Source organism: Homarus americanus, unplaced genomic scaffold (genome assembly GCF_018991925.1).
Source record: "Homarus americanus isolate GMGI-L3 unplaced genomic scaffold, GMGI_Hamer_2.0 scaffold6317, whole genome shotgun sequence".
NCBI lineage: Eukaryota > Metazoa > Arthropoda > Malacostraca > Decapoda > Nephropidae > Homarus > Homarus americanus.
In genome coordinates, this window is record NW_024730668.1 from 20,889,829 (window position 1) to 20,902,490 (window position 12,662).

At 39.5% G+C, this 12,662-nt stretch overlaps 1 protein-coding gene across 1 annotated transcript; it reads right to left on the minus strand.

Annotated features, from left to right (window-relative positions):
• Positions 1-1,376: 1,376 nt before the first annotated feature.
• LOC121867309 lies at positions 1,377-6,937 on the minus strand. The gene is made up of 4 exons (XM_042367213.1): positions 6,848-6,937; positions 4,371-4,612; positions 3,555-3,719; positions 1,377-2,905 (listed from the first exon to the last, which is right to left on the minus strand). Exons 2-4 carry the CDS (start codon positions 4,565-4,567, stop codon positions 2,650-2,652), a joined length of 618 nt encoding a protein of 205 aa, XP_042223147.1. The 5' UTR covers positions 4,568-4,612; positions 6,848-6,937; the 3' UTR covers positions 1,377-2,649.
• Between the last annotated feature and the right edge of the window lie 5,725 nt (positions 6,938-12,662).

The following is a 12,662-nucleotide window of genomic DNA, read 5'->3' on the forward strand; positions in this document are numbered from 1 at the left end:
ACCAACTACGTGAACGGCTAGTACAGTAAACTGATAAGTGGTGAAAGGAAAAGTTAGAAATTAAAATCAAACCCTTGTAGAGGAGGAGTGTAGCCGTGTTGGGACCACTTTCACTCTCTCTAGGGAGTTTCTCTACAGCTACTAACTACAGCACCACTTTCTTTAAACTGTTCCCCAAGTTGTACAGCTTAATGGTACGGTACCCTATGTAACCCACTCCAGCCTTGATTAAGGAAAACCAATTGTGTAAATCCTAACTTAACTAAACCTAACCCATCCCAGACTTGATTAAGAAAAACTAACTGGTAAAACCTAACTTAACCTAACTCATCCCAATCTTGATTAAGAATTGGGTAAACACTGGTTCAGAAACAGAGATGTAGATGAGTGGAATAAGTTGCAAAAATCAGACATTAACTCGAACTCACTGAAAAGTTTCAAATACTGTACTGTACTTGCAAAGGCGGATCCAGGGGGTCCTGGGGGGGTCGGATCACCCCTTTTCATCAGAACCTTTTTATTTATCAGTGAACAGCAATGCCAGAATAATTCCACCACAGTTACCAAACATAAAAATTCCCATACAGGGATATGCTAATGATTCTACAGTTTTTGTTGTCACACACCAGTCCATAATTGAGGTTAGCAGAGAAATAAAAAAAATTTGAGGACGCAATGGGTGCTGAATTAAACAGAGATAAAACAAGCATTATGGGCTTGGGTGAGTGGAAGAAAAGAGATTTATGGCCTGTGCTGTGGATGAGGTCAGCAGAATATTCCAAAGTTGTAGGTACTACAGTATATACTATGACAGTTGTGAACACACAGTTAAGATGAATTGGAACAAATTTTTGGAAAACATCACCATTAATGTCAATTGTTTATGAAACAGAAAATTATCCTTGGACCAAGAGCAATTATTGTTAACTCAAAAGTTTTGTCCAAGATATTGTACCTATCCTAAACATTTCCATTAAATAAAATGTCCTCAGAAAATTTATTTTTGTACAGTATTTTTAAATACATATGGAGTGGTATGTACCAGCCAATTAAAACAAAATCTGTATTTACCTGTCAAACAAGGAGGTATTGGAGTAGTTAATGTGTTTTGCAAAGCAGCTGCTATATTATGTACAACTTTCATAAAAATTGCTTCAGACCATGAAGAGGAAATATTTAACTCCATATTATATCTACTAGATATGAAACCTTCAGATAATGTTTCCTACTTGTCTCCACCTTATTATAGTACACTAATGCAATCAATACCCTAAGAAGGATATCAAGGCATGATAACTTTCACAATGTCAGGAATAAAGGAGTTTACAGTCTGTTAATGACATGGACCAAAGAAAAATATCTGCTGTTTAAATGGTCTTTTATTTGGGAAAATATTACATGTAAATATATGGATCCTCACCAGAGAGGTTTCATATACTTATAGGTATATTAATGAAACTCTACCAACAAATCACAGATTAAAAATTTTAAACATAGAACAAGATGATGGTTGTATATAAGATATGGTGAGGTAGAATATCCATTACATAATTTATACTGTATTGGTATATTTTTACAAGTACAGTACCTGTAGATAACCAACGACCCCATGATTTTTTTCTTATCATCAATGTAATCGACCATTCAAAACTAGGTTAGGTTATGCTACCTTATGTTGTTAGGTTAGACTAGATTTGTTAGATTGGGTTAGGTTTGTTAGGTTTGCCCATACATTTTGCTTCTGCTTCCATAACAAAGAGATAATTAAATGGTTTAAAAATTTCCTGAACAGTCAGCAATGTTAATAGCTAATGTCAGATTATATTACTGTATGTGGTTAAGTAGGAAGGAAAATTATAATGTTGAGGAGAATATAGCTTTAATTAAAAGGAGGATATATTATAATAAATGGATGATCAAGTCTATTTTAAGAGAAAAGTCATCCAAAATTTTCACGGACAAATATATTAATATGTAATATCTATATACATATGTAAATTGTAAAATTTTAAATAAAAGAAAAAAAGAAAACAAGGGCTGTGTATACGTTGTAAACTAGGCCACATATAGTATACATCTTACATCATACAAAAAGAACAAATGTGTGTGATCACCAACATATGCATCAAAATCACCTAACTTGTCCTAAATTGAATAAATCGCCCAAGTGGCTAACAAGCCGATCAGTGGTGAAGAGGATAAAGAATAAATAATAATGGAGGTACTACGGTGAATTTCCTGTACCCTAAGTGTATGTTACGTTGGGTGTGTTATCTTGAGTGTGTTATCTTGAGTGTGTTATCTTGAGTGTGTTATCTTGAGTGTGTTATCCTGTGTATGTTAACTTGAGCATATTATCTAGACTAGCGTGTGTGTGTTATGTAGTTTGTTTTGGACGAACGAGTTTTGTACGCATTTTAGGTGAAGGGGAGATGTGTGCACACCAAGGATTTGCCGTGAACACTATAGGATGGGGTGTACATAGTAGATGAATCATGTGCACCACGCCTATCACAGGTCATGTGCACCATGCCTTTCACAGGTTGGACCACACCTTCCATGGGGTCAAGTACACCATACATTCGCGGGTCATGTGCGTGGTGCACTGACCCGTGGAGCAGGCGGCGCTGGAGAGTCTGTTCTCCGGGGTTACAGATCACTGTCCATGGGGAGGATTAGGTTTTCTTGGAGGTTGGAGGAGGTGGCGTTGAGGGGTCTGTCACCCTGGGTGGAGAAGCCGAGGCCGTTGTGGATGTGTCTCAAGAAAGCGAATACAGACACGGGGCAGGTGAGGTACCTTTCAGCGCAAGTGAGTGTGGGCCCGGCCGTTCTATCTGCCTCCTGGCCGGCCATCTCAGCGGCTATGTAGTCCTTGAGTAAAATGTAGTCTTCACCTGGCTTGGGTCTGTAAGGGGACAATAAAAAAGAAAACAAAAACTACAATATAACTACAAAGCAAGTGTTACAAACTGTTACATATTAAATGCTTCTGAATGAGTATACAAAAAATAGCGAAAGTTGAACGGGATCGATGTGTATACAGTAAGAATATAAATATAGTAATTCAAAGTCATAAGAAAACTAATGTAAGCTAACATCAGTTAACGTAATTAATCATACTTATCATAGTCAAATGCTGCATTTAGCTTAGCAATACCATAGTATTGCTAAGCTAAGGATGGTACTGAACAAGTGAACGCTTGCTGCTGGAAGCTAAGGAATTGTCTCATCCCTTCTGCTCAGCGACAATCCTACTGATTTTTTTCATTTCGGTACAAAAGAGGCTGTAAATTGCATGGAAGTGACGCACTTAACTGATCTAAAAATAACGAGCAACAGTGGCAGTTGGCATATCATGCCGGGGATATTGACGCGAATATGGCTGATGTGAGGTACGATTACGGTACGGTCTACTGTATCTGTTCTATACGACACCACTGGTGCTCAGGCGGACGTGTATCGATGATATGAAACTTTTAAATACTGAGGTATTAATTAATATAATTTCGCACCATCACCACCAACCCACAAGACATGTTCTGCAGTGTACTCACGTAAACACGAGAGAGAAGATTTCGCCGAATATGGAGGAGCTGGAGAATCTGTTGGTCTGCATTTCGCAGATGAATCTGAGAATGCAGGCGTGGCCGTCCAGACCCATGGTTGCGATGTTGTCCTCTATCTGCCGGAACAGGTCCAGCTGGTCCTCCTGGATGCTCCTGGTGGACACACAAAGACTGAATCAGTTGCTGGCCTGCTTGCGTCACTTCACGACTAAGTTGTATGTTCAGTCAGTGTGAGATGATCTTATTGTGGTAAATATTTAATAGTTCAAGAACAATACACAAACGTAATGTACCCGAGAGATGATTGAAACCCTAAATACTATCACAGAATAAATAAACTATGGATTTTGGGGGGAAATTTATATTTAAACATCAATAAAATCGATAAAATATCGTGCGATTATTTATGTCTGAATTTGTATACCATACACATACAAGTCAGCACGTGTTACCTGCTGGCGCGGCGAGAACTGGTGGTTGGCTCGCCCAAGAGCGCCGCCACGAAGAAGACGAGCCCCACTCCCATGTTGGAGAGCGCCACCGTATTGATAGTGCCATCTGTCTGCTCCGCCTGATACAGCGGGTACGAGTACGAAATGTAGATTGAGGCTGTTTGGACCCCAAAATTTCTAGACATATTGTGATGGTTGTGTTTGTACACAGCACCTTTCTCACAAACTACTGCTGGATTGACACCCTATATACTGTAGAGTGGAAGTGTGTGGGCTAGGCGGCGTGGGCGGCCAACTTTGATACCTATGAAATTGAGAGAAAAAATATGTGGATAAAAAAATCTGGCCTCACCTTCCTATACGAGACTGTCCGTTGAAAAGTGTGTAGAGGTTAATCTGGATTCGGAAGGCGAAGGTTACTGCCGTAGCTAGCTGGATGGCGTCAAAGTTTCTGTCACCAAGTGGAACTGAGAGCGTGAAGTAGGTGAACCACAGCGGTCTGAGGGGCGTCACTACCGACCCAGGGTTGATCAAAATGTCGATCGTCATGACCAGTGTGAGGGGCTCGGGGCTTCTCTGTAAAGATGTGGAGTCCTGGACACAGCCAGGCACACAAAGTTACTCACTCATTTAGGTATTACAGTGAGCAGACAGAGAAGCCCTGGCTCACTACACTGTGACGAACAGTGTACAAGTGTCGGTGCACTTGTGTGACACCTTCCTAGTCACACTGCACGTTTAAATGAATTGTAATGCACCAGGATACATATATTATGTATACAGATACTATCCAGTTAAGGTAAACTTATACAAAGAATTTTTTTGTAAAAAGGGTTTATATAAGAAATCCTTGACCGGGCTTTGAATATCCGCCACATACTGTACAGTCTCACCCATACGCAACATGAAACAAGTGGATTGTAGAAGCCCAATATCTCTAATCAGCTTCGGAGTGTAAACGCCTTGGTTAAGGACGTTCAGGTGACGGGCAAGTCGAAGGGAATGATTGAAACCCCCCCTTTGACGCATTCAATATTTATTGATGTGGTCAAAACCTGCAGAGATGTTCATAATATTATATGGTGATTCATCTGATACATAATGAGTTAGTCTCACACAATTTTATCTTAATTACAATTTATTAAAAATAGTGACATAACACAAAGTTCATAACTCTATTAATCTTAGCTTCGCTTTATTCTGCAGTCTTATTACTCCAGGTTAGGCAGAAACGAGTAGGCGTAATTAGTCAACAATATTTCAGTACCGAGGGGTATGTCGTCACTTAGGCTGTACTTACAAGTGCGGGTCAATGAAGATCAGTATGGTGTTCCAAGAGACAACAGTACTGCGTAAATTGTCTCAGCACAAATTCTCGGACAAGTTTGTGAGTCGGTGTTCACCAGTGCCAGCAGAAGGCTGGTCTTCACACCATCACTAGAGAGGGCGATCTGCCTCATGGCGGGCGGGCAGCACCGCCCCCAGTCGAAGACAGTCCACTCACCAGAACCAGGACGTGTCTGTAAACACTTCTACATCTGGCGAGGTCACAGGTCGAAAGATTTAATAGCATCACACGCCAGCACTGTAGCTGAAGCCAGCGGCGATAACAGGAGATTGCATAATATATCTTATTTTTCAAAAAAAATCCCTCTCTAAGATTTTTTCCAAACCAATAACTTGTTCTGGGATTTTTTTTATAGCTTCATCAATGATATTTTTGCTTAATTTCCAGGAATACTGTGATCACAAAGCCATTGGTGCTAGTAAATCCCAGGACAGATAGTACTCTATTAACTGTATTCAGCCGGGAGATGGCTAGCGGCCCAGCGTCTGGATCCAGATACGTAATTCCATGCATACAGTATATCTGTTCCTCATAACTGGGTCTACGAGATGCAGCGCCTAGTGCGCCATCCATTATAGTTTGACTGACGTTTATATCTCATAACTTGAGTGAGCTAGTTAGGTGTATCTCCAAAATGGGAAAGTATGACTTCCGAGTATAATAAAGCACTTGATGAGTCAGTTGCCAGTTGACAAAGACATGGGAGGGAATAATACCTGGGAGAAATATTGAAAAAAAAATACTGATAAAACGAACTGAATGATCTAAGGGGAACAATAACATAGGGGCGCAATAAGTAGAAAAAAGACGAAAGAAAAACTGTTTCTGAATTCATAAGATCAACGAACTTTTATGTATACGGTACTGTGTTTTACACATATAAACTATAAGTATTTGAGCTACAACGGTGTTTACCAGGTGTCAGCTGTCATGTTGATTGATCGAGTAACATACATAAGTGACTACGTCATCTTGGTTACATCAAAGACTACATAGTCTTTGCTTACGGCCGAGAGAGAATGTTAGAGGTACAGTTGTCCTTGCTGACAATTCCCAGATACGTAAACAAGGGCGACAGTATATTGTGCGAGTTAAAAGTATCAGGGACGTTTATAAATGATCCACATAACTCATATATGTTCATCTACATGTTACATTACTGGAGATAACAGGACATAGTTGTTATTACAAGCAATTTGGTTATGTTTACAAACCTCTACATTAAATCGCGTATATCGCTGACCGGCAATATAACATAATTTTGATCACGTGACTGGATTCTCAAAAAAAATCGAAACTGCTGGTGACAAAACACTCCTGTTCTATATATGTTAAAGTCCCACTGCAATTTTAATGCCATTATACCTCTAGCTTGATGCCAAAAATTAATAACGTCACATATATATGATATATTAGTTAAAGAGGAAATTATTCAAATTAGACGGAGGAGCTGCTTAAGAAATGGGGAGTGGGCGTCTTACCGTAAGCAGTGGGGGAGGAGGACCACAATATAGGCGTCTTTTCACCACCAGCCGGAGGGCAACACTGATGCTGCCAGTCTGCCACCTCACAAGGCTCCACCGAGGCTCCGAATCTTTCCTGCCTGCAGCCTGGGCTGACTACCTGTCTCCGCCCCTCCTCCACACTGCATTCATGATCTTCATCCCTCTCTCCCTCATTCCCTGCTGGAAACTGAACAAATGGGCTTTCCCAACCTAATTTCACAATTAATAACAACAATACTACTACTACTGCTGATGATAATAAATAAATAAATAAACGTGTTCGTATTTGTAGCGGATTACCAGTTAAATGCAGTACATTATTGCAAATAAACAAAATAAATAAAACAGTAATTGTTGCAAGTTTTTATATTTACTATGGGAAGATACTTTTATTGACACACTCTGAATGTTATATACTATCTTCATATAAAAATTAAAAGTTGTTGCAATATTTTTGAAGAATTCTGCAAATGTTATGTTATTGTCTGATTATTTTCTCACCTTGTATGAAGTTCAGCTTTAATTGATATTTTTGCCATTTTTTTTGCAACAAACAAAAAACAATGAAAATGGTATGTCGATTTTTAGTCCAACTGGAACAATTTTGGGGGTCATGACAAGACGTTTCTGACAGTTATTGACCAATCCTCACCTCGCCTTTTATGTGCTAGGCAGAACACCGGCCGTAACTTGTGAGCACCGGCACCTGAACACTGTCCATTACCTGATCACCGGCCGTCACCTGAACACCTATCGTCACCTGAGCATGGGGGAGGTACAGGAAGCATGGAAAAGGTGCTTGGGGGCATGGGAGAGGCATAATGAGCATTGGAGAGTCACGGGAGGCATGGAAAAGGAATAGAGGGCGTTGGAGAGTCATAGGGGACATGTGAGAGGCACATGGAGTAAAGGGGGGGGGAGGCAAATAAGGGTCAGGGGAGAGTCGCAGGGGGCAAATGAGAGGCACTACGATCTCGGGTATTATCTGAATGAAGGAACTGTTCTATTACAGATTAAAGAATAAAAGATAAATTAGAGAAGATGAAGGAGGAGAAAGTAAGAGAGAGTGAATGCTTTGTGTCTATTACAGGTAATGTGAAATGCTCGAGGTGCTTCTCCTTCCACGCATATAACTGTTCTTTTATTAATGGGATACTTCCGGTGCGTCTTGTCACGGTAGTTAGATTCTAAAGTGTACATGAACACGGACTGTTATTGTTGACATCTGCTACATGGACGCAGATTAATGTTATTGTTGACATCTGCTACATGGACGCAGAATGTTGTTGTTGACATCTGCTACATGGACGCAGAATGTTATTGTTGACATCTGCTACATGGACGCAGAATGTTATTGTTGACATTTGCTACATGGACGCAGATTGTTGTTATTGTTGACACCTGCTACATGGACGCAGAATGTTATTGTTGACATCTGCTACATGGACGCAGATTGTTGTTATTGTTGACACCTGCTACATGGACGCAGAATGTTGTTGACATCTGCTATGGACGCAGATTGTTGTTATTGTTGACACCTGCTACATGGACGCAGAATGTTGTTGACACCTGCTATATGGACGCAGATTATTGTGTTGACACCTGCTACATGGACGCAGAATGTTATTGTTGACACCTGCTATATGGACGCAGATTATTGTTATTGTTGACATCTGCTATATGGACGCAGATTATTGTTATTGTTGACACCTGCTATATGGACGCAGATTATTGTTATTGTTGATATCTGCTATATGGACGCAGATTATTGTTATTGTTGACACCTGCTATATGGACGCAGATTATTGTTATTGTTGACATCTGCTATATGGACGCAGATTATTGTTATTGTTGACACCTGCTATATGGACGCAGATTATTGTTATTGTTGACACCTGCTATATGGACGCAGAATGTTATTGTTGACACCTGCTATATGGACGCAGAATGTTATTGTTGACACCTGCTACATGGACGCAGATTGTTGTTATTGTTGACACCTGCTACATGGACGCAGAATGTTATTGTTGACATCTGCTACTCGAACACTGTTACTGTTTACATTTTCAGTGTTTGCTCATGAACGGTTAAGTGGTTGGCAGAGAGTAAAAGAAAGAAAACGAAAATAAATATAAATTCATATCTACAAAATAATTTTCGTGAATTATTTTCTCGTTAACTATTCATAACGAGAATTAGGCCTACTTGACTTTTCGGGAATTTGAATGAATCTCATACCACAGTCTTTCATTTTCCTTTTGTCAACCAGACTGCACTGCAATCATCACTCAACGTTCGTAAAATTTCCATTTATTTATTGTCTGCAGTTTCTGACCAATCAGTAATTAATCATAAACCTGACAGTTCACTCGAAGTGCCAGTAGTGTGGGCTGAATGTGTCGCCCAGACCCTAGTAATCTACATTTAATATTAACGTAATCTTGCATGAAAATGTTAAGCATGTTCTGTCTTAAGCAGATTGAGATTTAAACATGCAGTGAGTGTTACGTGTACCTACAGCCTTGTTTGTTTATGAAGAACCAATGTGAACTTGTATGAAGATTTTGCTGAATGAACATCTGTCTCTCTAAATAAATAAATAAATACAAGGTACTTAACTTACTTTCTTCTTTGTTTGATCTCCAGTGTGGTGATGACTTTAAATATGATCCGGAAAACTATGGTCATCACTCTGAGTCTATATACAGTAATAGATCAGGAAAATGACCCATCACCTTTGAGTACGACGACTTAATATCCTCAACCCCTCAGGCACAACGACCTATCCCTTGAGTGTGATACATTTGTCCCTAAGAACGATGACTTTACTTATCTGAGTATACGATGTCATTCAAGAGTGTTAATTGCATTGAACTCAGAGGATTAAGAAATCGTACTCACTAGATTAAGTCATTAAACTCAGGAGGTTAAGTCATCGTACTCAAAGAGGTAATACATCTGCTTATATGGGCTAACTCATCATACTCACGGGGTTAAGATTGTACTCAAGGAATTAAAAAAATCAATGGGCTAATTCATTGTACTCACGGGGTTGGCATCGTACTCAAGAGGTTAAAATATTTTTCCAATGGGTTAATTAACAGTACACATAGGTTAAAAACTACAGTTATTGATTTATGTGAATAGCTTATGATTAGATATGACGTATTGTACATAAGAACTATAGTACGGTACACTGTATATGATAAAAAGGGTTGTATATAGCAAGAGACGAAGACGGTGCATATAATGTTAAGGGCAATAGGTTGGTACATCGGAATAGACTGCGTGAATTGGAGCCATCAGCGCCCTGGAATCTGACGGGTTGAAGTTACAGCTGTACCAAGTTATTCTCTTCTCTATTTTTATTAATGAATCCTGCTTGTTTTCTCTCCTCCCCTGGCCCAACTTGGTTCTTTTTCCTTACTTATTACATCTACCTATTCCATCCTCTCACTCTCTTCAGCTCCCCCTCTCTCTTTTATGCTGGTCATCTCCAGGCCCCAGTTCCCTCCTTCAATGTCGAGTCATTGCCTTACCCGCTCCTCCTTTCCTTCTCGTACAAACATTTTCTCGTCAAAGCCTAACCTAACCATATCTTACCCTCACTCCCAAAATCCGGCTCTACAAAATTCAGACGCTCCTTCAAGCTTTATTTCTTAATGTTCTTGAGTCCACACTTCCTTAAGGCATTGTCCTCTTTCCCTCACTCTCCCTCCTTTCCTCGTGTATCTATGGCGACGCTGTCTTCCCCACTACTTCCTCCTCCCCCCACATTGTCCTCCAGCTTGACCCATTAGTACGTGAGTATCGTGAACAATACGTAGACGTGAGATGAAAGAGGCCAGGAGTGTGAGCCTCCTGACAAACACAGTGGTATTAAGTCACCAGCACACTTGTCATGTGCCTCAACTCCTTATAAGAAACGTTTACTTCAGAGTATCCGTTACTTGACCCCTCCAGTGGTCCTCGCTTTCCAATTACGCCACACACGCACACTAGCTGCTGAAGAACGTAGAAGAATATGTCCTATCTTACACTTGTTTCTTCAGTCTTCCTACCAACCTCTCCTTTTAAACCTTGAATTATTTTATCATGTTTCTTTGCGTATTTATTTACTGATGATCTGTGTTGCCTGGTGTCTTGCGTACGTTTACATTCATTTTTCGCTCTAAAAGTCAGTATTTATTTTTTACCATTTTATCTATTTTTCGCTTGCCTTTTACAATTTTTTTTCTCCTATTTATATCGATTCACACAGCGTCGTTCATGATCCTTAACGCCGGAGTAGTTTTTTCTCCCATTCTCTTATCATATTACTCAAGGGACTAGTCATTAGGCCATCATATTCAAGAAAGTTAAGACATCGTACTCACGGGGTCAAATTATCGTATGCAATAGATTAGGTCGCCGTACTCAATCATCGAATCCAATGGGTTAAGTCACCATTTTCAAGGGGTTAAGTCATCATACTCAAGGGGTAAAATCATATTTGGGGGAGGTAAAATCATTATATTCAAGGGGTTGTCATCATACTCAGGGGGTTTAGTCGTTATACTTAAGGGGTTAATATCTCATACTCAAAGGGTTAATTCATCATACTCAAGGGTTTGTCCTCATACTCATGGGTTACTATATTCAAGGGGTTGTCATCATACTCAAGGGATTAAGTCATCATACTCAGTGGGTTGTCACCATTCTCAAGGGGTTAAGTTATCATACTCAAGGGGTTACGTCATTATACTCAAGGGGTTAAATCATTATACTTAGGGGGTTAAGTCATCATACTCAAGGGATTGTTATCATACTCAAACAATTATCAAAGTCAAGGTGTTAAGTCATCATATTTCGAGGGTTAAGTCATCATACTCGATTAACTAAGTCACTGAGTTAAGAAGGTTGGGGTTGTATTAAAGGGGTTAAGACACTAATAAAGTACTGTTGTTGTTATTTGGGCATACTAAAAAAAACGTTTAAAATACAACATATTTATAGTTAATAGGAAACTCAAGTGTCTTAACTGTGGGTCAATTTCAAGAAAAACTCGAAACAGCATTATCAGAAAATAAAACATACGATAATAAAACGCTGGTATAATAATAATGGTTGCCCCTCGTGTAACAAGGATGGTAGAAGACCGGACAACTCGCCAACTGCACTGGCTAACCATTACCCCGAAATACGGTCCGCAAATTGATTAACATCCAGGATCCTGGTTACTGCTGGGTAGACAGAGGCAAATGGAGTAAAGAAACTTACCCATAGTTTCACCCTGCCCGAGGATCGAACTCGGGTCCGCTCACTGGTATACAGGGTAAGGACATAATGAAATATATTACCAGTATTACCAGATTTGTCTTTATGCGCGCAAACACACACACACACACGTATAAACTCACACAGCCTAAACACAAGCAGTGAGCGAATCTCCCTCTGAGGTGGGAGAGGCGTCGCAGGAGGCAGGTGGGTGAGATCCTCGTCAGCGTGATGATGATTAACTTCACTTATGTTGTGAAACTTAAACTGTCTGTACCATGCTGATGAAGCAGTGGCATGATATATATATATATATATATATATATATATATATATATATATATATATATATATATATATATATATATATATATATATATATATATATATATATATATGTAATAATGTAATAATAATAATAATAATAATAATAATAATTTATATTGATAAAACCATCAAGTGTTTTAAACACATAGTACTCTTTGTTCAGTAATCTACTGTATAGTCACGCCCACACCCTGCTCCACATCAAGGC